Below are 26,702 nucleotides of genomic sequence, written 5' to 3' on the forward strand. Positions count from 1 at the left end.
CGACACTTGTCTTCCTTTAATAAAGCCTGACGGGTCTCGTCCCCCTTTAATATAGTCCCCCCCCCCCCCCCCCCCCCCCCCCCCCCCCACACACACACACACTTTAATACAGCATGGCGGGCCTCGTCCCCCTTTGATATAGCCTGGCGGGGCTTAACATTGATAAAAAACTAGATTGATATATTTGACGTTTTATTTGATGCTTCGTGTATGCTGGGAGTCTCAATGCGGAACGTTCGTGGAGTTCATGATGATCATCACGGTCATCTAAACACATGCCATGTCCTGAGTGGCAAGACCAGAACACAGACAGGCAGTGACCGTCATACTCTCCTCCTCGCCAAACAGAGGATGCGCAAACATAGCAGCAGCTTCGTCTTCGTGATCCACCTGATTCGATGAACGCCGCCTCCGCGAACACCCGTTTGTGCAAGAACAGTGTCGTGACCGTTTTCCTCTGCGGCACTCACTCCATGGACCCCAGCTTCCTTCATCACACGGATTCAGATTGCACGACTTCTTCTCAGCACTCTGCCCAATACAGCTGCAGGTGGAACAGGAGCGGGTCCTCGTCTGTTGGCCTCCGTCACATCCGCTCCATGTCTGCCAGGTCGTCCACAAACCCAGGGGCTGGGTCTCCCTCCAGTGTGTCAGGTTAATCTCGTCCAGGGTGCTGCACCACACACTTGAACAAAAAAAGTCCACAATTAGCAACTGAGAAAAACACATGGATTCGTGCCCCTATTTTTCATTACAGTTTTGAGCTATTGTTCTTCATGTGACTCTCCATGGTCGTCCGTTCGTGTAGCTCTCTATACCATTGCTGTCGCCAGTGACAGCTCCCGAGCGGCCTACAACCAAACATAAGTTGGACTCGCAATCGCCAGGCAAGTAATGACGTTGAATGCTCTTGCCCTGCTGATTTGTTGTGTTTGTTTGTTTTAGTTTTTGTTTATCAACTCAAAATTCTATTTCATTTCAACTATCATTAATAAGAACGTAAGGGTGCTTTCCAACTGTCTGCAATCCCGAACCAATCTGATGACATTACCAACGTAAATTCATCTGATAATTATAATTATGCCAGTCGTCAACCTTTCCCAATTCACTAGAATGGCCTTCCCAAAGATACACACCAAAATGTAAATGCTACTTCCTTTGGGGTTAGGGAGGGACAGTTTCTTCTTGCAACGGCCACTTGACAACAGGTGGCAGAGATGATACCATGAGGGTAACGAAGGAGTTTGATGTGCTTTTTGGTGAAATAATAAAGGAGTGCATACATAACGTTACAGGCAGCATTACTCGAGGTCCCTAAATAAAGCTGGTCTGCATCAAGCCACTGCACGATCCCTACTAACAGGGTAAGAGGACACACGATCATCCAAGTCAACGAGCCTGACCATCAAATCCCTCTCTGTCGACTCTTACGACAAGCATAGTAACTGGGGACCAATTCTACACCGGAATTCCTGTGGTTATTTGATAAAGGAAGATGCTGGATAATTAATGATTCACTCTAATGAGTGTTTTGGGACAGATAAGGTACCCAGTGTTTCGTGCTTTCCATCATGTCAGACTTCACTAAGATGATAATGTACCCAGTGTTTCGTGCTTGCCATGTCAGCCTTCACTAAGATGATAATGTACCCAGTGTTTCGTGCTTGCTATGTTAGCCTTCACTAAGATGATAATGTACCCAGTGGTTCGTGCTTGCCATGTTAGCCTTCACTAAGATGATAATGTACCCAGTGTTTCGTGCTTGCCATGTCAGCCTTCACTAAGATGATAATGTACCCAGTGTTTCGTGCTTGCCATGTCAACCTTCACTAAGATGATAATGTACCCAGTGTTTCGTGCTTGCCATGTCAACCTTCACTAAGATGATAATGTACCCAGTGGTTCGTGCTTGCCATGTCAGCCTTCACTAAGATAATAATGTACCCAGTGGTTCGTGCTTGCCATGTCAGCCTTCACTAAGATGATAATGTACCCAGTGGTTCGTGCTTGCCATGTCAGCCTTCACTAAGATGATAATGTACCCAGTGGTTCGTGCTTGCCATGTTAACCTACACTAAGATGATGATGTACCCAGTATTTTGTGCTTGCCATGTCAGCCTTCACTAAGATGATGATGTATCCAGTGTTACCTGCTTGCCATGTTAACCTTCACTAAGATGAAATATTTGGCTTTGGTGTACGTCGGCGATATTGACTGCAGGCTGACGTGATATGGCTGTGATTATAGTGTGGATTGAAGCGTAAGTCATAAATACTTACAACCATTATTCACAACAGATATACTTTAAATACACCTATATAATGTGCAATGAATGAGTGATAGGTGAGGATGAACAACTTCTTTAATCCAAATTAGGAGCGACATTTGAGTGTAGGTTCTGACACTGTTATCAAACAATTGCTGGACCCTACATCGAAACGTCGCTCCGAATGTGCATTAAAGAAATTTGTATTAAAGCGGTTGTTCATCCATATACCCAATCCTCACCTAGTACTCCAACCTCTAAATGCCTCTCAAAGACCTTAATGAATGAGCGGAAACACCTCCACTCGAACGCTATCATCAGACCTATTACAGGTATTAACAATCTAGTCTCTTACAGTTTCACTCAAACTGATTCATGGGCATAACAAGAAGGTAATAGTTCATATTCATCAACCAAAATATGGCAAGCACGAAACACTGGGTACTTAGCCGGAACACTCGTGAGGGTGAATCATTAATTATCCAGCATCTTCCTTTATCAAATAACCATATGAGATCCGGTGTAGAATTGGTCTTCAGTTACTATGCTTGTCCAGAGATATTGAATGGGTCAGATCAAGCGATATCTCCTTGGTAATATCAATGAAATAAAACTGCATATCAATGGTTTGCAGACCATTGTGACACTGAAGGCTCTGATCACTGCTGTTCAACTGACAGAGTGAGTAGATCAATGACAAACATAGTCTCACCTCCTGTCTTTTAAAAATTATTAAATATATAAACACTCGTCCACAAAAGTGTGAACTTGCAACGTGTGTGTAATGCTGTATGGGGAAGCTTCTGCCACAGTGGGCCTCCTCATCGTGAAATCGTGTGTTGCAGAATCCAGCGTTTCATTACCCAAATGTATGCAATGAGTGAAACCCATTTTTCTTGCACAGTCGTGATGTGACTAGAATTTTGATAAAAGCGTCGTAAAATTTGTTTATCCACCCATTCGGTATTAATAGCATCTCCAGCCACATATTGTTGACACATATCTCATGAATATGTAAAATGAATTAATAACAGTAAACCCACGGGAACATCCCTTAATTTAGACCGCAGATGTCACAAAGAGCGTTTGAATAGCGCAGAGATGTCAGATTCATTACAGTACACGCAACTGTACACAAAATTGTTTTTGTTTGTTTGTTTGTTTGTAGTTTAACGCCGCACTCAGTAATATTCCAGCTATATGACAGCGGTCTGTAAATAATCGAGTCTGGACCAGACAATCCAGTGGTTAATATCATGAGCATCGATCCAAACAAATGGGATCGATGACATGCATCAACCAAGTTACCTTTTACGGCAAGTATGGGTTCCTGAAGACCTATTCTACCCCAACTGTAAAAACAATGTTGTATCATAATACTGCATCGATGTGTTCCAGTGGGGAAATGTAACAGCTTTTACTTTGTAAGAAAGACATAATTGTCCCAATTTGTGATACCCATCTCTTAGGTGTGAAGTCATTGAGCATTTTATTACGCTTGAGTCAACTTAACCTGTCAACTTCACTGTGTTATTCAGTTGACTGAGCGTTTGAAAGTAAATGTGTTGTATGGAGTTGCATCCCTTTAGGACAAAATGAAATTGGATTTACCAATGCGTTTGTTGACATTTCTGTAGCCTCCGGCTCGGTGAAAACTATATGTTTTATCATTAGAGTGGGTGAGTGGGTGAGTTCGGTTTACCGTGTCAGCTTAATGTGGGAGGAAAGCCCGAAGTGATGCAGGTCTCAGACGTTTATATCTTTGATGAAACCCACAAGCACGGGTATGGTGCTGACAAACCTAGAAACATAATCGGGGCGAAACAGGATTCGAACACACAATCTCGGGTTTCTGGCGTACCAAATGGACGCAACTCTGCACAGCGAATTGAGGTGTCATAGACGACTGGGCCACTCGTGCCCCCTTTTGTCACTAGATAGATCGTCATAAAGGATGGACTCAAAGCTAGACCTGCATCGCGTCAAGCTTTTTACCCACATCAAGCTGATACGTCGTGAAATTATGTTGCGTTTAACAATACTCACTCCCTCCCTCAATCAACCTTACAACAGGGGTACCTTGTTTGAATATGATTCCCCTTATAATGTTGAAGTTAAACTAATGAACTAGTATGCTTACGGAGATCCTTTGATGAAAGCGTTCTTTTGAATCTTGTAGGTGTCCGTATTGTCGCACACTACCCTTGACAGACTCGCTTTCCGGATCTCATTCAGCTGGTCTGCACACATTGAGAACATTCGTCAGCAAAAATCTGTCTGATTTGTAGAAGGGAGTTGATCATGAGTGCAGAGGGTGGCATATTGTAGAGGAGAGTTGAGTGCAGAGGGAGGCATATTGTAGAGGAGAGTTGGGTGCAAAGGGGGGCATATTGTAGAGGAGAGTTGGGTGCAAAGGGGGGCATATTGTAGAGGAGTGTTGCGTACAGATGGTGGCATACTGTAGAGGAGAGTTGAGAGCAGAGGGTGGCATATTGTAGAGGAGAGTTGAGTGCAGAGGGTGGCATATTGTAGAGGAGAGTTGAGAGCAGAGGGTGACATATTGTAGAGGACTGTTGGGTGCAGAGGGTGGCATATTGTAGAGGAGAGTTGGGCGCAGAGCATGGCATATTGTAGAGGAGAGTTGAGTGCAGAGGGTGGCATATTGTAGAGGAGAGTTGAGTGCAGAGGGAGGCATATTGTAGAGGAGTGTTGGATGCAGAGGGTGGCATATTGTAGAGGAGTGTTGAGTGCAGATGGTGGCATATTGTAGAGGGGAGTTGAGAGCAGAGGGTGGCATATTGTAGAGGAGAGTTGAGAGCAGAGGGTGACATATTGTAGAGGAGTGTTGGGTGCAGAGGGTGGCATATTGTAGAGGAGAGTTGAGTGCAGAGGGTGGCATATTGTAGAGGAGAGTTGAGTGCAGAGGGTGGCATATTGTAGAGGAGAGTTGAGTGCAGAGGGTGGCATAGTGTAGAGGAGAGTTGAGTGCAGAGGGTGGCATATTGTAGAGGAGTGTTGAGTGCAGAGGGTGGCATAGTGTAGAGGAGAGTTGAGTGCAGAGCGTGGCATATTGTAGAGGAGAGTGTAATTGGGTTCTTAAGTGAGTCGATGTAAATATGTCACAATGCTCCGGAGTAGAAAACACACTGTACAGTATGAGGCATTTCGCGGAAACATAGACACATATCTATCAGGATCAAAACACATTCCCTGGGTTTGTGCAACAACTTACATTGCGTGAATTTGACATTTGCGTTGTCCTCTTCAAACCAGAATCGGTCTCCTTCCTTCAGGGCCTGGAACTGCTTCGCCAGGAGACAGGTGAATGTCGGTCCAACCATTCCTCCGGGCACTGGCTTCTCCGACAGAGCCCCTGGGAATAGGTCGATGTCGTCAATATGTCTGGGGAGAGTAATAGAAAATTAATGGCCAGCTAGTTGATACAATGAGTATTTCTCACTCTTTAAAGGTCCAACTGATATCCTCGCTGGAGTTTCACAGAAGCATTATAATTACCATTCCAACATAACACTATGTTGACTCTCCAACAATATTCCAGGTGATGGTTGATATTGTGACTTCGTGTGCCGTCAGGGTACGATGACACACAGTCAGAAATTTAGCCTTCTTACGGCAAGCCATAGCAAGCAAGAGTGTTGGGGACGTGTTCTAATCCTGGTCACCAGAAGTAAACATTCAGATCAAGCAGAGTATTGCGTAGTAAGTGATTGACTATGTTGTTTTGGATACACAGGTGGTCAAAGGCGCCTCAAGAAGTCTGTAAGCCCATATCCAGTGCTACCGGGTTTAGTCAAAGTGGTTAACGTCAATGACCTTCGTCCGAATTTCATCCCACATAAAGCTTAAACGGCTTGATCAAATTCAAGTTGGGCTCGTGTTCAAAGATGCGTTTAATCCAGCTCACTTACCTTCTCCCCAACCCACTCACACTCCATGTACCCCTACTCACCCGTAAACGTCTTTCAGGTGACCAGCAGCCTTTGCCGTGTGGGTTGTGTAGGCTAATCCAGAGAATGGCGTAGCTTCTGGAATGTTACAGTACTTCCTCCACTTGGTGTAAGACGGAAGTCCGTGGTCTCTTCCTCTCTGGATGTTGAGAGCAGCCAAGTCCATGCTATTCCCATTGCTGTCAGCAAACAGGTTGTCGGTGATCTCCTGCGATAGCTTGTAGTCCGAATCCTGCATGTCGTCCATAGCTAGTCCCCTGATATAATGATCCACCTTTCTGTTGGTGACATTAAGAATAAGGGTCGTGTTGCCGAAACTCTCACTTAATTTATCCTTACCGAGGTTGGTGTAGGATGGACTGAAGCTATTGATGAAGCTTCGAATCATGGAGTGTCCCATTCTGAAAGCTGCCGTAGCGAAGGCGGACCTGATGCTGGCATCTGTTGTTGTGTTGTAGACGTTGGCGTAAGCAAAGCCTGATCCAAGTGTCAAACCATATTTATGCATTTCCTCCTTGCCGAGAATTATAGGCAGATACTCGTCGTATGTGATTACCTAAGAACGACCATGTGGAAACAAGGGTTCATGTTTGTCTGACAAAACTGTTCATGGAATATTTTTTCGAAACAATTGTTAATGTTCTAAGGCACAAGGAAACATCTAGTTGGGCTTTAAAAGGGTACACTTTTGGAGCTGTGTTAGTAATTATAAGGAACAGTTACAACTTCTGGAAATATTTCTTGGAAACAAACATGTGTCCTGTAGTCTGAATGGAGATCGGACCCTTACTCGGGAAATATACTGTTTCTGATACACATTTTAGCAGTAACTATGCAGCCATGGCATTTGGCAATCCAACAATTATAAGATAGATATTTTTATATTTAACCCCAAGAAGACCTCAGTTGAGCCTGGTTATCTAATTAAGGGTATTTTATAGTGTTGTTAAGATCAGATTAGCATACAGGTCAGGGGGACATTTTGACATCGTTTTTTGAAGGAAAGTTTAAACACGCTCGACAAATACGAAAACGTCAATGTCCTGAAACGTCATGTGCAAGAAAAGGAATGACATCATGCACCAGGTCAGTTTCCTTTGCACGATGTTGGTAGTTGGTTGGTATGTTGTTTAACGCCGCACTCAGCAATATTTCAGCTATATGATAACGGTCTGTAAATAGTCTAGACCAGACAATCCAGTGATTAATGTCATGAGCATCGATCCACGCAATTGGGACCGATGACATGTGTAAACCAAGTCAGCGAGCCTGACCACCCGATCCCGTTAGTCGCCTTTTACGACAAGCATAGTCGCCTTTTACGGCAAGCATGGGTTGCTGAAGACCTATTCTACCCCGAATCTTCACGGGTCTTGCCCGATGTGAATACCCATACTAAAAATATCCACTGCTCTGACTCAACAATGCATCTGTTCTCCGACCCTACGAACAACTCTGAGCCAACCACAGTCAGATTGAAACTCGCTTCGTAAGTGAAAAGCATGTTACGTTCCTCTATTCGCACTGTCCATAACAATGTGTGGGCATCCCCTCAATACAAATAGAATAGTCCTTGCTAAGTAAATGAAATATATACATGTATATGCCTATTTGTATCTGTACATGTGTATGCCTATTAATCATAAAGATATGTTATAGCTGGAATATTGCTGAGTGCGGCGTTAAATAACAAACAAACAAACAGTAGTATGTTTCCAAGAAACATATTGACTAATGTTTTGGAGTGAGATTTTCACTCTGCATCAACGATCCCGATTTGGAAAGTGCGGCAATCAGACAAATGCTATAACATACCGTGAAATACTGTGTGAAGCGGCTTTTAACCAAATTCACTTCGATCTTATCTCCAATTTCTGAACAGCCTCGGTGAAGAGCCTTTGTAAACTTTAGTGAGCACAGAATTCATCATAAATCGTGGTTTATAACATTAATCGTAATATTTGTTACCTGCATCATGGCGCCAACGATCCTCCTGGCTTCCTGGAAGATTCTCTCATCCCCCCACTGACAGTTCAGTTGCTTCAGCTTCCCTGCTATACGGTTGTGTTCTCTCATGAAGATGGTGTGCATGCTCTGTAGAGTGGGGTTCTCATTCACTCGATGGTCACCTGCAAGTCAGGCACCACGGTATTTGGGTTCACCGGGTTCATTAACGACACGGTATTTTATCAGGGTCAGGTATTAGAGTCAGTCTGGTAAATGCCACTGAAATACATTGACTGTGTCAATAAAATATATTGAGTATATTAATAATACACTAGATTCTTCACACTAGGATGCCCAAAGCCCTCCGCCATTATATATTACCCTGGCCAATGGATAAATATGCTCACACAATACCATTTCCTGGGGTGGGGTGGTTTTGTTTGTTTTGTTTGGTTGGTTGGTTGTATCTTAACGCCCCACTCAGCAATATTCCAGCTAAATGACGGCGGTCTGAATATAATCGAGTGACATCATAAACATTGATCAATGCAATTGGAATACGATGACATGCATCAACCAAGTCAGCGAGCCTGACCACCCAATGCCGTTGGTCGAATCTTATGACAAGCAAGGTCACCTCCTTATGACAAGCCCGGGTTACTGAAGACCTATTCTAACCCGGACCTTCACGAGTCACATCGCTAGTAGAGGCTATGCAATACCGCTATTAATAACGCCCGCCGTGCGCTATGCTCAAGGCGGAAAACCAGTCAGTAAAATTTAAACATTACTGAAAAGAAAAAACCCAGTCCATCCTGGTTAGTAAGTAATTAAGTAAATACCTTATCTTACCTTATTGAATATATACTATAACTTATTTACCTGCTAAGAAGCAATAGCTCGGGCTGTTTGGTGTTGTGCATTCATCTCCATCAGATTCATCTTTAGGCAAATGGCTGTTAATTGTTTTCAGTTTTCCTGAAAAAACAAATGAGACACTTGAAAATATGTTACATCTTCCTAAATATCCGGGTTGTCAACAACGATGGAATGAAAATCAACCGACCGTAAACATAAACCGTCATTGTGAGGTTTGTTACTAGGATTTCATAGCTTTAATATATGCTTTTGGTACTACCTGTACACATAAACAAGTAGGTATCGAATCAACGAGTCCAATGAAGACAGAAATCACATTATACCTTGATATAATGTGCCGTGTTACTGATGCCACCCTTAAGTAGAAGTTAACAGTTGAGAATTCAATCTACTTGTAACTTAGTCATGGAAACTTCTTTAAGAGGTATTTAGGTAGGAGCCAGTTATAGTAGAGTAGATTTGGATATAGTTACACTGGAGGGGAGAAGCCTGCTCAATATGTACTCAAAAGAGTAACAAAAATTCACCTGTATATATACAAGTATACAAGTATATATACAGGTAGGAGTCAGTGTTTATACAGTTGAGTAGGTTTTACAGTCTTCTCCACTCCGGCAGTGTAACTGCATCTTAAACCTACTCTACTGTATAAACATTGGCTCCTACCGGTATATATACTTGTCAACCATACTCTGTACATCACTTGCTTGACAACGGTGTTGGAAACCTACACCGAACGTCGCCCCTAATTGTAATAAAGAGGTTGTTCATCCATATATCTTATCCTTACTTAATCTTATATGTGTGTGTATGTTGTGTATGTATTTGAGTATATACCGTTTTTATCCGTTGGCTGTATTCTCCCGAGAAACCTAACTAAATAGATACTTCGAATGTGTGGAGTGTGGGGGAGTTAAGAAGATATTTTCATGTGTCAGTGAACGTATCATGTTACCAACTGTTTTCTTTATTGAGATAGTATTAAGGATGAAGTAGTATCCTGAAGTAAGCATACAAGATGAACACCAGATCGAAATCTGCCAGAGCATTAACGTCACACCAGTTTAACGGTATCTCGAGTTAATGATTTTACTTATAATAAACCACAGTAGGGAAAGCGAGTGGTTATTTTTAACTTAGTGAAAGAATTAAATTTTGTAATGGTTTCGAATCCCAAATTCGCCTTGATTATGTTTCTTCGTTTGCCAGCACCATCGGCTCATGGATGTCACCACAGTGGTAGCCGCCTATGAACTGCATCAATTCGGGCTTTCCTCACACATTATGATGACACGCTGTGCTATAACTGAAATATTGCTCAAAGCGGCCTGAACTTAAACCATCCACTCACTATCCTATAGCTGGTATTTATGTACCTTTTCTTCAGTGTATAGTGTGTTTGTTATACAAGAACAACCTGTTACCACTACTTATTCACTGCACAGACATTGGAGCGGTCGGGTAGCCTAGTGGTTAAAGCGTTCACTCGTCACGCCGAATATTGCTAAAAGAGGCGTAAAACCATACTCACTCAATCACGCACTCACGCAGTCGCTGAATAGACATTACAACAGATTAGTGTTGGTCCGTCTTCGGCAATGAGTAACTATCAATCAAAGGGCCTACTTTTGTATTCATTCATGTATTTGTGTTGGGCGTCGGCCCGGCAATCCCGAGGTCTCCCCTACCGTCAACAAAAGTCCGTAGCGTGTTCTGTTCCTCCTGTGACGACCCGTACACCTGTGAGGCGTCTATGTAGGCTGTGATCTGGTTCAGCTGTTCTACGGGAGCTGTAAAGACCAACATGCAAACAGTGTGCACACATATGTTACGTGGCTTGCCATACTCAATAATCACAGCTTTAGATAAACACTTGGGAACAATCTCACCTTTTATGTAAACATGCAGACTCGATATTGATTTTGTCACATTGCGTTTACATAGAGACACTGAATACGCACGAAATTCTGTGTTTAATTAGACTACGTACGCGAATCTGTCTAAGGGAAGATCATACCTGCTTGACACTTGGCGTTTTCGACTTGAACAGAGCGCACGAAATTCATACAGTTATCACTGAAGTGTCGGTCATTCTCCGGGATTTCAATTGAAAAGCACTGTGGTCTGTGAATAGAAAACACTGATCTTGAACTAATTTGAAACATCAGTTCAACAAATGTCAACATTTGCTGTGATAAAATATTAGCTGTACACAATATTGTATGAACATGCATCACGAACTCGTCGTCGCGGCAATGTACGATTGTCATTTAGTTTCCTCCTGTGTAGAAGGGCCTGGGTGGCCCAGTCGTCTAAGGCGCTGTGCAGAGTTGCTTCTCCTGGATACACCAGAAACCTATGATTGTGGGTTCGAATCCCGGTTCGCCCCGATGACCCTGCTGTTCGTAAAATGGACTTATCCGACATTTCCTAGGTCGGATTCTATTCAGGGAGTGATCATTATCACAATTTGGGTAAATATATTTAAAGCCTGTCCATTTTATCAACATCCTTAAAGAGGCCGAACATAATAGTGATGTCTCATAAAAGAAATGAACGGCTCGTGGTCGTTGTTTATCGTACGATAAAACACTGCTGCGCCCCGCATGGTTTATTCTCCCTGCAGTGTTTTATTGAACGATAAACAACTCTCACTCGTCGTCTATTTCTTAAATACACAATAAACATGTGAAGTATCGGGACGGTCCGATGTAAACCAGTGGTCGATAGCATGAGTAACCGCCTACGCTCCTACAGAGTCCTAATCATCTCCCAATGAGCCTAAATCTATTGTTAAACACAGAAAGCAGCGACTGTATCTAGAAAGACACCACATGAACGGAAACGCAAGTCATCCGTTTTGGGATCACTTCTACCTTGGTTCAGAGGGTATTTAGAAACAGAAGTATTGAGTGAGTGAGTGAGTGCGTGAGTATGGTTTTACGCCGCTTTTAGCAATATCACGGCGGGGGACACCAGAAATGGGCTTCACACATTGTGCCCATGTCGGTAATAGAAAAGAATATTGAATGCATATCTGAAGTGGATATTGGATATCTGATAGTTTCGTCAGGACACGACAGTTTCGTCAGGATATAATACAGGGTTCGATTTTTCACATAGTTGAAAAGTGTGATTCGTAATTCCTAAGACCTCTGCCATGATATTGCTGAAGTATTGCTACCGCACCCACCCACTTCTTCACGGCAGACATCATCATCATCATCATCATCATCATCAATCATCATCATCATCATCATCATCATCATATTTCATCTTAGCCAGGGTGTACACTGTACTGTTCAGACACGTGTACAATTAGGGATAGGATCGCGACACGTGTACAAACGCAAGCTCTGACCTCCCTTTTGACCCTTACGGTGAGGACATCTGACAATGATCTACCGTACAGAGTAAAAATGGCTTAGATTTGATTCTCCGTCAAGGAGTCCGAACATAGATGTTAGTCGTACGTGAATATCTATACTGACAGACGACTAGACGACAGAATCTATGACAAAGACTTAACTGTGTCTTAGCTCTATGACAAGGCAGGCATAGGGCCATGTTTCCTTGACGTATCGGGCGACGGGGAACCACTGATGGGGCAGGATACGCTCAACGTTTGGGGAACACCTGGCTCATAGAGGTGAGGTGAAATGGGGTTTAACGTCGCATACAGGATTATTGCACTTATATAGCGACGTGCATGTACGTGTGTGTGTTTGTGTGGCTGCTTGTACTAGTCCGGACTGATGCCGATTTATAGTGCTAGTTCACTGAGATACCAAGTTAACATGAATATCCCACTCAGACACAGTATACTGACTCCGAGCCGACCAGTCCTTTTTTAGCGCCTCAATGCCGAGCGCCAGACAGGGTAACAACAAGTACCATCTTTTAACGTCTTTTGCGGGCGGGGATCGAACCCCGGACCTTCCGCTCTCTGGGCGGACGCTCTACCACTGGACCACGGAGGCTGTCCTATTTTATAGTGATTCATTAACACATCTTTATGATGTGGTTTGTGCTGTGGTCACTGCTGTTGGCAAAGGTGAGGTGAAATGGAGTATAACGTCGCGTTCAAGATTATTGCGCTCATATAACGACGTGCATGCACGTGTGTGTGTATGAGTGTACCTACGTCTGGCTGCTTGTACTAGTCCGGACTAAAGTCGATTTATACTGCCAGCCCATTGCGATACCATGCCGCAGTTTAACAGGGATACCCAACTCGGACCAGTTTTCTGACTCCGAGCCGACCAGTCCTGTTTAGCCCGTATTGTCGAGCTCCGGACAGGGAACGATTTTAGTAGAGTATTCTTGTGAATATTGAAAAGGGTTTTTTTTACTTTAATTTATCCAGACATATTTGTACCTTGTCTGTGAGGACGCGCAGCAATCGGGTGTCGCTGCACTTGTAGTTAGCCCTACAAAATAGAGCAAAACTGTCAATGTTTTGTAACGCATTCGTGAAGGAAAGAATGTGGCTATGTAGGACATCTGGAAACATGGTTGTATCCATGCCAAATTAATTAATTATGGTCTAAAAGATGCCGGGTGGAGGTATTTATAATTATTATATGTTTCATTTGTGCAATTTTGTTTTTCACTTTTTTTTAACCATTAAGCATTTTTTAACCATTCAAGTATTAAAACATTTCCAAATAAAACAGCTAAGATTTGACTCGGTATGTGTGTACGTGTTTGCGTGCGCGTGTGTGTGCGTGCGTGTGTGTGTGTGTGTGTCAGTGCGTGTGTGCGTGTGAGGATTTGGGTCCGAAAGGTACGAAAATCGGCATCCCAAGGTACACTGTACTTGTGCACAGGCGGGCGATAAAAGTTGGTTGGTTTGTTGTTTTACGCCGCACTCAGAAATATTCCAGCTATATAACGCCGGTCTGTAATTAATCGAGTCTGGAACAGCCAATCCAGTAATTGATATCATGAGCACCGATCCACTCAATTGGGATCGATGACAAGCTTCAACCAAGTCAGCGAGCCTGACCACCCGATCCCGTTAGTCGCAAAGTCGTCCTAACGGCAAGGCGATCAGAGACTAGAGCTGGTAATGTTTATGACGTCATAATACTGCGAATGTGGTTACTTCCTTGTTTACAGAAACAAAAGCAATTTAGCTGTCAGCGGCACAACTATTTGGTTCCATTTTTTTTGCGTCTTGTATGGAATACTGTTTTGTACTATAATAGAAAATGCCATTCTTTAACATTTGGTAGTATCGTGCACGCACGTGAACCACATGGTTACAAATTTCAACATATGTTCGATAATTTGGATACGTTGCATCAAGTACTTAGTTTAACTGGAAACCACTCTCTGCATACATGCCAGCACTGGATCCCACCATTGCCCGTTATCCCCATCCAAACATAGCATCCCACTATATCCTCTCTCTGGCACAGAATACTACCATTTTCCTAACACCCTACGCTAACATGAATTCTTACCATTGTCCTCTCTCTCTATGCCAGCATAGATAGAATCCTACTCTCTCTCTCTCTCTCTCTCTCTCTCTCTCTCTCTCTCTCTCTCTCTGCCAGTATAGATAGAATCCTACCCTCTCTCCCTCTCTCTCTCTCTCCCTCTTGCTCTCTCTATGCCAGTATAGATAGAATCCTACTCCCTCTCCCCCCCTCTCTCTCTACGCCGATATAAGCATGTGAAGTATCCTCTCTCTTTTCTCCCTCTCTGCTTCCATGGAGTACCATTATCCTCTCACCCTACGCCAGTATATATTCCTATTCCCTCTCTCTCTCACTCTCTCACTCTCTACGCCAGTATAGATAGAATCATACTCCCCCTCTCTCACTCTCTCTCTACGCCAGTATAGATAGTATCCTACTCTCTCTCTCTCTTCTCTCTTCTCTCTCTCTTTGCTACCATGGAGTACCATTATCCTCTCACCCTACGCCAGTATCTAATCCTACCATATTCCCTCTCCCTGTGCTAGCATAGCATCCTACAAGTATCCTCTCTTCCTATACTACCACAGACTCGTACCATCGTCCTCCGACACTTCGAGCTGCTGTGTTGGCGTGCTGGTGATGTCGTGATCCAGGAACTGACCCCACTGCATCAACATGTGGGTGTAGGAGGCGTGGCGGTCAGCGTTTGTTGACGGGATGTGGACAGTCGTGCTGACCAGGCGGGCACTGGGCAAGACCCCTCCTGCAGTTGCTTCTTCTCTTGGAGACGATATTCCTGAGGTATGCAAGGGTGGGATTCAGTTCCACAAAAACTGACAACAGAATAACACGACTGTCCTTGCAACAAGTGTACTTGCAACTGGAACAGACACTTCACTGATTGTTGTATACCACAGTTTACACAACCTGGATACACCCAAAAGAATTGTTTGGTCCAGACTTGGCTATTTAGAGGCTCCGTCATATACATTATTATTTCAACAAATGAACAACGTTAAGCACGGGACAAAACAGTACCCAAATACATCAATACATCCCAACGTTCTTTCCAACAAAAAGTTATGCTATGACTGAAAACAGACAGCATACTTGTTTTAATATACTCAGTGTCATTATTGAAGGTCCCTAGGCATGTAGGGTGTCAAATATAAATATATGCCATCAAGCGTCAGTAGGTCTGAGTTTGTTGACAATGTGATTAACAGTAAAAGAATATGTGAAGAGCTGAGAGCCATAAGGGCCAATGTCATGTGGAATCTGTTTTGAAAAAAAACCCAATGAAAACCATAACCTTATGCCTGCTAAGGAACATTTTGTATTGACCGATAAATTCCTAAACTTTAACATATTTTCACAGCAGACCTATAAATGTTGTTATTAAAAACATTCAAAAAAGGAAATAAACTTGCGTTTTTAATTTGTGTAAGTGTGGAAAGAGCAAATGTCTGTATTTTGGCCCTTTTTTACCCTCAGGCATTTGCAGGGATTTAACATGTGGGATTGATAAACTACTACTGAAAGTACAAATACATACCATTGAAAGTCCTTTAAATGATTTAAACTAATTCCAAGTTTGTTGAAATAGTTGAAACAAAATAATATTGTGTTCTAACTTTCAAAATATCCTTAACAACCAGTCTAAACCATACCCGGAAATGAGAGCTAAAAGGGCCAAAATCTAGCAAAGTGACTTTGGCCCTTTTGGAACTTGATTTTGGCCCTTTTGGAACTTGATTTTGGCCCTTTTGGAACTTGATTTTGGTCTTTTTGCAGAATATTAAGGAGCTATGTTACAGAAACTGATCAATGAAAACATGCAATATTTTTTCTTCAAGTAGACAAGAACTCACAGATGTTATTTATGCAAAAATATGCAAAAAGGGCCAAAGTGCATTTTGGCCCCATTTGGCTCTAAGCTCCTCATGTTGTTTATTCCTATGTCACACTGATTGGGTGCTGTTATGAAACTGGAAAATGACTGATAACAAATGAAAAGCGCAAAATTAAAGGCGATGGAAAGGCACGCATGAAAGCAACCAGTGGTTTAGCCCGTGAATGTGCGATATATGACAATTAACAGTCAATGTGGACATGAAATCATCCCAGATGTAACAGAACTGCACTCTTGGAAGTTGAAAATGCGACTTTTTATCTTACTCTCTGCGTTACACACAAACAACAATGAGACATTCGATGCAAACCAAAGCTATCCTAATTTATAATACCCATTGCAAGGTCATGGAATATTGGCGCCACACAGTTTACAATTGTTTTTTTTCGTGCAGCGTTTGTTAAACCATTTTGATTTAATTTTTAGACGACAGACTATGATAAATCTTGGTTTTACATGAACTACAGTCAGTGCTGGTGAAGATACAAGAGCTCGGAGTCACTTTTCTGATTGGGATATCTAAGGTAAAACTGCAGCATAGTATCTCAGTGGGCTTGCTCTATAAAACAAGCATTAGTACAAGTACAAGCAGCTATACTCAGGCGTGTTCTCTTTGTCTCGCTATACTTAATATACACTATACCGTCATCGTATTCCTGGTCCAGCCACCGTCTCATCGGCGTAGTGGCCATTCCCCACGTGGGATGCTCGAGGTTGTTGCAGCTGCCGTCAGCTGTCCGGAAAGAGCTGGAACTGTTGCACGGAAGACTACTTGTGCATGTAATCTCTGGACCCAAACCCTTTTCTAGCAGCCTCGGGATGTCAGTCTTTTGTACGTTTCCCCTGGAAGAAACATGCTGGGTTATGAAAGCCACCAATAATTCCGAATCTTAGCAGCAAATTAGATTATCAGCCGTAACGACTGCAGATGAATATTGTCGAAATTGTGAATAGATTATTCCTTTCCCTCAAGAACAAAATGACAAAAATATGTAAGTTTGCTTATATTATCCTACTGATATTTCGGGAGGATGTTTACATGTCTTTGTATCAGAAATGTTTCCCTGTTTGTAGATGGTAGAAATAACTTCGATTTTATTTCAAAAGGAATTAATTCTGACAATATGATTTGGTTAGTTGGTTGGTTTGTTGTTTAACGTCGCACTCAGCAATATTTCAGCTATATGACGGCGGTCTGTAAATAATCGAGTCTGGACCAGACAATCAAGTGGTTAATATCATGAGCATCTATCCGAGCAATTGGGATCGATGACATGCATCAACCAAGTCAGCGAGCTTGACCACCCGATCCCGTTAGTCGTCTCTCACGACAAGCATAGTCGCCTTTTCCGGCAAGCATGAGTTGCTGAAGACCTATTCTACCCGGGATCTTCACGGGTTAACAGGATGTGATGGGTGAAATGGGGTTTAGCGTCGCGTCCAAGATTATTGCATTTATATAGCGATGTGCATGTACGTGTGTGTGGCTGCTTGTACAAGTCCGGACTGATGCCGGTTTATAGTGCACGTCACTGAGATACCATGCCGCAGTTTAACATGAATACCCCACTCAGACACTGTATTCTACCCCGGATCTTCACGGGTCCTGATAATATGACCAGGTATGAACTCAAACTTACTCCTCTACCAATTCCTGTATTTGTAGCAAGTGCAGTCGATGTTCCCTTCCACGCATAACGCTCTTCGATGACGTAAATGTGAACTTGTTATGTTGGTCGGTGGTTGACCCTGGCTTGGAAACTGCCACGTCTGGAATAGTCATGAATTTGTTTGTGTATGAGATGGGTTTAATGTCGCTTTGAACAATATTTCAGCCTTTACGGCATACCAGTTGGGTGTTGCAGGTCTTAGACGCTGACAACATTGGTGAAACCCACGAGCACGGGTGTGACGCTAACAAACCAAGAAATAGGACGATTCTGAGATTCGCTTCTGTTTTAAAATATAAACATGTCTACATAAAATAACTTTTGAAAAGGATCAGGAATAAATAGACGTAGTGATCTATTCGTTTATAGTCAAGCTTCAGTTTTAAACATTATTTTTGTCCTACTTTCTCTATGGGTTCTACAAATTATAGACAAAAGCGACACATCCCTTCCCATATTCATAAGAAATATCTGCTAAAAGCAGATTCTACGATTGTACGATTCTAACTCTATCATGAGCATGTGTTTATGAATCACTTTTTGAAAGCCTTACTGGGGCCTCGAATGTTGCAACCTTGATCAAAAACTTCTGAGCAAGAGTCGTATGACGCTCTTAGGAATCTTGGTAGAAAGAGCTTGCTCGATTGCATCTCAAAAGTTGTGAAATATAAACACCAAAGGCTGGAGCTGCCGGAATATTGCTCAGCATATATCTAAACATTAAACAGATGCTATAGAACCCATGACCCCAAAGGTGAGGTGAGGTGAAATGGGGTTTAACGTCGCGTCCAAGATTATTGCACTTATATAGCGACGTGCATGCACGTGTGTGTGTGGCTGCTTGTACTAGTCCGGAATGATGCCGATTTATAGTGATAGCACACTGAGATACCATGCCGCAGTTTAAAATGAATACCCCACTCAGACACAGTGTACTGACTCCAAGCCGACCAGTCATTGTTTTAGCCCCTTAATGCCGAGCGCCAGACAGGGTAACAACAAGTACAATCTTTTAACGTCTTTTGGTATGACGCGGCCGGGGATCGAATCCCGGACCTTCCGCTCTCCGGGCAGACGCTCTACCACTAGACCACGGAGGCGGTCCAAGACCTCAAACGAGGTGTGCGTTTATTGTTAACCCGCATGACACTATTACCACAACCAACGGACCAGTGTGGATTTCCATCTTCCTTGGCAGTAAACAACCTGTGATCCAAGTTGCCCGTATGGCCGTATGGCCGTACATCTCAACCTACCGGGTACCCGTTTACTGCTGGCTGAACAGAGACCAACCGCAAAAAAAGCAAAACAAAATACCGTTATCATATATAACATGTCTTTCAGTTTTAGAACCGAAGCCTCAGTCCAACTAAAGGCTGTTTCAACTTTTTAAGTGTACCGAATGATCTGAAGTTGTCCTCCTCTCTGAGCTCTTCCCGAAGTCGCATTTCGGCCCGAGATAATATCATCTTCTGCTGAGCCACAGTGAAATCGGGCAACCCGTCTGGTCTGTTCTGAACAGCACTGGACACCGCTGGTGAAACTTGACATGTAGCCAGCAGTAGTGCCAGCTGCAGCAACATCAACTGTGGCAACATTGTCAGCAGCATTGTTGAAGACACCTACGAAGACACGGAATAGAAACATACATATAGATTTGGCATATTTTAGTTTGTTTGTTAGTTTAACGCCACACTTAGCAATATTCCAGCTATATGACAGTGGTCTGTAAATAATCGAGCTAGGACAAGACAATCAAGTGATTGACATCATGAACATCGACCCATGCAATTTGGATACAATGACATACATCCAACAAGTCAGCAAGCTTGACCGCCCGATCCCGTTAGTCGTCTCTTTACCACAAGCATAGTCGCCTCTTACTGCAAGCATTTCGCTGAGCAGAGTTGCGTCTTTTGAGCGCGCCAGAAACATATGATTGTGGGTTCGAATCCCGGTTCGCCCCGATTATGTTTCTAGATTTGTCAGCACCATTACCGTGCTCGTGGGTTTCACCGAAGTGGTAAACGTCTGAGACCTGCATCACTTCGGGCTTTCCTCCCACATTAAGCTGACACGCCGTGATATAACTGTAATACTGTTAACAAGCGGCGTTAAACCCAACTTACTCACTCACTGTTACAAATAAGTCATTGGTATGTATTTAAGTAGCTGAGAGCTCTGTCGCAACTTCATAAAGTAAAAGTTCAGTTATTACGCATAGCTATACGTCAAGTATCTCGACACATGCGAAAAACACTGGAATATACCAGTGATTATATTAGGAGATCAAACACTTGCATGTACAAGACTTGTGTGTGAAAACTTTTTTTAACATCAATCGTGATAGTGGTATTTGCTTTGATGGGCAGAACCCTATTTCATTTTCAAGGAGAATCCACATTATTGTCCTACATGACGTCATATAGTGTATTCGTGTATACTTGAAAAGGTGTTCATATAAATAACTTCAATAGACTATCTGTTGCTGGGAGTACATAGTTGCAATGACACTTAAAGGGATGATTTATAAGGTGTGTTTGTTAATGATTCATAAGCTGATTGAACGGTTGCTGTGAACGCCCTAGCAGAGAGTCAGTTTCATGTTGCACATCGTTTTAACAATTTTTTGTTTCAAAAGAAATCTAGATGGGTTGACTCATGTGAGGTGAGGTGAAATGGGGATTAACGTCGCGTCCAAGATTATTTCACTTATATAGCGACGTGCATGCACGTGTGTGTGTGTGTGTGTGTGTGTGTGTGTGTGTATGGCTGCTCGTACTTGTCCGGACTGATGCCGATTTATAGTGCTGGCTCACTGAGATACCATGCCGCAGTTTAACATGAATACCCGACTCAGACACAGTATACTGACTCCGAGCCGACCAGTCCATGTTTTAACCCCTTAATGCCGGGCGCCAGACAGGGTAACAACAAGTACCATCTTTTAACGTCTTTGGTATGACGCGGACTCATGTAAATACCTCTCCAGGTAATTACTTAACAACAGCTGGTTACATACAGAATAGTGTATAACTATTGCCATGTGTGTACAAATACATACTGGTGTTTCTGATAATGTCGTATGTTTGACAGGTAAAGAAAAAGTGGATTTCATCTTCAAAATAATACAAGTCCAGTCTCGAACCGCTGATACAAGACGCAGACAATTATCAGCGTTTAGGTCGCTGTTGCCGAGCCCGAAGCGGCAGTGGACAATTTGGCCTAATCTAGATTCTAAGCCTAAGTCTTTTGTTATTGATAATTATATCAGAACGATGAATTAATAAGGACTTTAAATTTTTTTAATAAGCGAGCGTTGGTTGCTTCGCCAGGTAGATAGGTTAATCGTATCCGGAAGAAATGATTAATTTTGCCTTAGATCTGGATTCCACATTTAATTGCGTGTTTAGTTATTAATTAGAGGGTTGTTTCTAGGGTTATAATTGCTGTTATCAGAGACTTGACATGGAATAAGATGATTGAGATATGCAGGTGAAATACCGTTTTTCAGTTTGTAAAATGTACATTAATCAATTTAAAACAGTGTCTTCCTTCTTTTACACATTAAAGATTTGTTTCGTTATAAAATTTGGCATGGCTGGTACCACGAACTGTCCCACAAGCAGTTCTCAGTGAGTTCAAATGTAAATTCTCAAATAACAATGATTGTACATAATCTCAAGTGTTTTTCTTGTTGGTCTAAAAAATTCCTTACACAATTTATCATTATCATTGGACTAATTTGTCTAATAATTTCGTTGATGACCTTTGATGACGTAAGCATTGAGTTTATATATAATACCTTTATGCCATACTCTAGCAAATGGTTTGCTTCCATCGCAAAAGGGGCGGTCGGGTAGCCTAGTGGTTAAAGCGTTCGCTCGTCACGCCGAAAACCCGGGTTCGAATCCCGACATGGGTACAATGTGTGAAGCCCATTTCTGGTGTCCCCCGCCGTGATATTGCTGGAATATTGCTAAAAGCGGCGTAAAACCATACTCACTCACTCACTCACTCCATCGCAAAAAAATGGCTCTAATTTCTTTGCCTTCGCCTTATGCGCCTGCAATAACATCATATATGTATTAATATGATGTGGAGTCACATGACATGTATCCTGATTGTAAATTAGTCGTTTTCCTTGAAGAAGTGAATAAATAAATTACTTCTTTGAATATACACTTTTCAAAACGTTTAGCTAAGCAACCTGTAAGCGATCCAGGTCTATAGTTTGAGCATTCATGTACATCACCTTTTTAAGGATTTTATAGATACGTGTGTCCAAACAGACGGAAAAGTTATATTTTTAAGGGAAAAGTTAAAAGTTAAGTCAGGAATTGAAGCTAGACAAGTCGTTGTTAATTTAAGTAACTTGTTACCTGTACCATCAGGCCCTGTTGCCTCAGTCATATCAAGAAGAATATCACAAAGTTCTTCTAGATTTCAAATCACAGAGAGTAATAACTCATCGAATTTTTACTGTTCAATGAATGGCAGGTCAGAATCGATGTTTCGTACTATTGATTGATCGACAAAGAATCCATTTAGGACATTGCTAATATCGTCCATATCATCAATGGCATACAAACTGTTATTTGATACAATTGGCGGAAATGACATATTTCCTGACTAGTCGCAACCAGATCTTAGTACCATGTGGGATATATATGCTATATAATTATATTTTCTTTAATTTATGAGTTCTTTTGGCTATTCTGACAGATATTACTTTATTCCTTAACAGTCTAACTTTTACCTATTCTGAGGGTTGATTGCGATGTTTAGCTATTTTGTGAATACGATTACGTTTCCTTATAATAGAGCGTATCTAATTATTTATCCACAGAGGATCCTTTATATTTAAAGTGACACTCTTATTCGGTATATATCTTTAAGTTTACAAGTCAAATCTTCAGTCATAGTGTTAATATTTTCAGATGAAATAGACCATAGGAGTCTATCACATTAATACCTTCATATATACCATCTACATCTGCCAAAGGATAGTATTTTTCTCTTTAATGTGTGATATTGGGGTACAAATTCTTGAAGTTTAACAACAGTAAACAACAGTAAACACATTAAGATCATCTGCATTGCCTATTGACTCATCAATTAAGTTCCAACAAAAGAGGAGCGGTCGGGTAGCCTAGTGGTTAAAGCGTTCTCTCGTCACGCAGAAGCCCCGGGTTCGATTCCCGAAATGGGTACAATATGTGAAGCCCATTTCTGGTGTCCCCCGTCGTGATATTGCTGGAATATTGCTAAAAGCGGCGTAAAACCTCACTCACTCCAACAAAAGACGCTTTTATTAGCACGATAAAAAATATCAATTAAGTAATTGTGAGTTTTAAATTTAACCTGTATGCACATCGCCTCAAGCTCGGCAAGTTCTAAATATAGCATTATTTAAGCGCTTTATTTTAGGATTGACTGTGGAATTTTCGGTTCATTAAGGTATAATTCGAACAACCGAATGGCTGTGGATTTTTTGCGGTTCATTTAAGAATTGATCTCCACTTGGTGTGAGGTCATTTAAGAATTGACCTTCACTTTGTGTGAGTTCATTGGAGTATGAACCTTCATAGAGTGAGGGCCAAACTGTATGCACGTCGAAGCTTGGTTCATACTCCAATGAACTCACACAAAGTGAAGGTCAATTCTTATAATTTTTTTATCACAATTTCTTACCTCTAAACACAATTTTATTTAGTACATGTGACTTCATGTTTACACTGACAGCCATACAACAACCAACTATATCGCGGAGTAAAATAGTTCCTCAAATAGAGAGGTGACATGGGCGTATGGATGCACAACTTGCTCTCCAGAAATATCTTACGCAGCACATGTGTTCAAATCATATCCTCATTAGATGAAAAAGGTCTGTGAAGAACTGCCTCAGTAAGTCAGTCACAATGACAGCGCGTCGTAATACATTTACATCAAGTACAAGACTTCAAAATGGCCGACACGATAAACGTGACGGGAGAGATTTCCGAAGTTGTTGATGAACCTTTGGCGGTTACATGTGTTAGTCATCATTGATCAACTGGCCGATCATTGAAAGGTGAATAAAGATGCGTAAAACAGACACAAAGGTAAATTCATAGATTGCTGGAGACGGTCAATGTCAGCGTAGGCACGGATCGAGTCGATACTACGATAGTTTAGATGTGCATTTCTTCATTTGTTCATTAGGATGGGCCGTAGCGAGGATATTCGTGAACAATCATGCAGTCACGCTCTCGGACATTTCTCAAAGTATACTGAAACGCTGGGACCAAGAATAAAGGTTCTAAATGATCAGAAAGCTCTTATGTATGTTTTCGTGCTAGGGAATTCCCAGTGGTTTCCCCAAGAATGTGGAAGTAGTCCGTCAGTGTTTACGTCATTTCAAGAACACGGTCTCGTGAAAAACGAATGAACGCCAAATTGTGTCGTTCATACACTTATGAACGTCAATTTCGCGATCATGTGACCGACCTCTCGTCCAATGGAAAAGTCGTATATCGTGTAAACTTCAAATTAAAAAATTATTTGAGTATGAACCTTCATAGAGTGAGGGCCAAACTGTATGAACGTCGGAGCTTGAAAGGTGATTAAAGATGCGTCAAACAGACACAAATAAAGGTAAATTCATAGATTGCTGGAGACGGTCAATGTCAGCCTAGACACGGATAGAGTCGATACTACGATAGTTTAGATGTGCATTTCTTCATTTGTTCATTAGGATGGGCCGTAGCGAGGATATTCGTGAACAATCATGCAGTCACGCTCTCGGACATTTCTCAAAGTATACTGAAACGCTGAGACCAAGAATAAAGGTTATAAATGATCAGAAAGAATGCTTATGTATGTTTTCGTGCTAGGGAATTCCAAGGGGTTTCCCCAGGAATGTGGAAGTAGTCCGTCAGTGTTTACGTCATTTAAAGAACACAGTCTCGTGGAAAACGTATGAACGTCAAATTATGTCGTTCATACACTTAAGATCGTCAATTTCGCGGTCATGTGACCCATCTCTCGTCCAGTGGAAAAGCTGTATATCATATCGTGTAAACTTCAAATTAAAACATTATTTAGGTATCAATCGAAAAAACGATGAAACTGTATGAACACTGCATATTTCTTTCGGCCTTCGGTCTCAAAGGGTATTTTGAATAATGAATAAGCAGGAATTTCGCTAAATGTCCTGTGCATGACGAATTACGTGAACAGAAAGCGATTTCCCTCGACTGTAATATTGGATTCCCGCCACCACGTGTTCTTTTCTCTCTTTTCTAAATGGTGATAGAAAAAGAGGGATTTGTATATCAGTGCTTTGAAAATCTTCACTTAGCAATGTTTCAGCGAAACAAATTGTATTAAACGACCCAAAGTCAGCAATTAAATATTTAATTTATCGCTAAAAATACGAACATTTAAGTATATAATATGTAAGTCTTTATGGTATGTAGGTCTCCACAGCAGTACGAAGTATAGAAAATTGGTGAACACAGATGATACAAACATCGAAGTTTGATACATGTGGACACAGATCAGAAACGTAAAGGAATATTTGACATGAAGTTGAACTGCACATTAAACAAGAAGAGTGAGTGAGTGAGTATGGATTTACGCCGCTTTTAGCAATATTCAAGCAATATCAAGGTGGAGGAACACCAGAAATGGGCTTCACACATTGCACCCATGTAGGGAATCGAACCCGGGTCTTCAGCGTGACGAGCGAACGCTTTAAACACTAGGCTACCCTTCTTTGATAGGCATTTAGAAGTTGGAGTACTAAGTAAGGATAAGAATTTATGGATGAACAACTTCTTTATAAGAATTACACAGCAGGCTTCGCTACTCCAGTATATCTACCCTACTGTATAAACATTGCCTCCGACGTGTATATATACTTGCTTACTGCACTCTGTAATCACTTGCTTGATAACGGTGTTAGAACCTACACCGAAACGTCGCTCTTAATTGTAATAAAGAAGTTGTTCATCCATAAATTCTTATCCTTACTTACTTACTAGGCTACCCGACCGCCGTCATATAGCTTGAATATTGCTGATTGCGGCGTTGAACAACAAAAAAACTATAACTATACTGATCCGGAAACCCCGTTTTAAATGTACGACTATTTATGTTAAAGTACTTTGTACTATTGTAAATCTTACCTTCAGCTTGACTAGCAAGTGTTTAATACCAGATCCCGATCGTCACCTCGGTCTGTGCATCACTTTCCCACACTTCCAGTGAGTTACACACATATATATATTTAACCTGCTAATATTGCCAGCACGATTTGGACGTGTATATTGAACGTAATATATTATTAGTAGTGAATGACTGTTGAACAAACAACGCGAGAGTTCTGAAGCTGACGTTGACCTGGATGTAGCAAGAGGTGGGGCCGATGGAGGACAAGGCATATATACACTTGTAATATATGTAAACGCCGCTTTGAAAAGCAACATATGTGTGTCGACGCAGTGTGCAAACGTACATTTCCGTCCTCATACAAGAAGGACACGAACCGAATAATAGATCTTGAGATACAGAAGAACTTGAAGCGATGGAGGAGAATGCCCGTTCGGGGACTGTGCCTGGCTTATGGCTTAAACAATCTGTGTATTTTC

The 26,702-nt window shown here is 41.9% G+C and overlaps 1 protein-coding gene across 1 annotated transcript; it reads right to left on the reverse strand.

The window, feature by feature from the left end:
• Window positions 1-267: 267 nt before the first annotated feature.
• LOC139451711 (salivary peroxidase/catechol oxidase-like) lies at window positions 268-26,314 on the reverse strand. Its single transcript, XM_071233030.1, has 14 exons — window positions 26,241-26,314; window positions 19,469-19,691; window positions 18,040-18,169; window positions 17,043-17,242; window positions 15,083-15,283; window positions 13,440-13,491; window positions 11,079-11,185; window positions 10,750-10,851; window positions 9,065-9,160; window positions 8,204-8,364; window positions 6,238-6,791; window positions 5,500-5,669; window positions 4,408-4,507; window positions 268-685 (listed from the first exon to the last, which is right to left on the reverse strand). The coding sequence occupies exons 2-14, from the start codon at window positions 19,677-19,679 to the stop codon at window positions 268-270; spliced, it is 2,502 nt and encodes an 833-aa protein (XP_071089131.1). The 5' UTR covers window positions 19,680-19,691; window positions 26,241-26,314.
• Window positions 26,315-26,702: the final 388 nt, after the last annotated feature.

This window comes from Haliotis cracherodii, unplaced genomic scaffold, assembly GCF_022045235.1.
Source record: "Haliotis cracherodii isolate W230 unplaced genomic scaffold, xgHalCrac1.p SCAF_9, whole genome shotgun sequence".
Taxonomy (NCBI): Eukaryota; Metazoa; Mollusca; class Gastropoda; order Lepetellida; family Haliotidae; genus Haliotis; species Haliotis cracherodii.

Bases quoted from the DNA above. Each gene is read 5' to 3' on its own strand.
- LOC139451711 (XM_071233030.1), bottom strand. From the start codon at position 19,679: ATGCTGCTGACAATGTTGCCACAGTTGATGTTGCTGCAGCTGGCACTA. The intron at 17,243-18,039 runs GTAAGTTTGAGT...TGTTTCTTCCAG, and splicing joins ATACAGGAATTGGTAGAGGA to GGGAAACGTACAAAAGACTG. The intron at 4,508-5,499 runs GTAAGTTGTTGC...CAATGTGTGCAG, and splicing joins AAATGTCAAATTCACGCAAT to ACCAGCTGAATGAGATCCGG.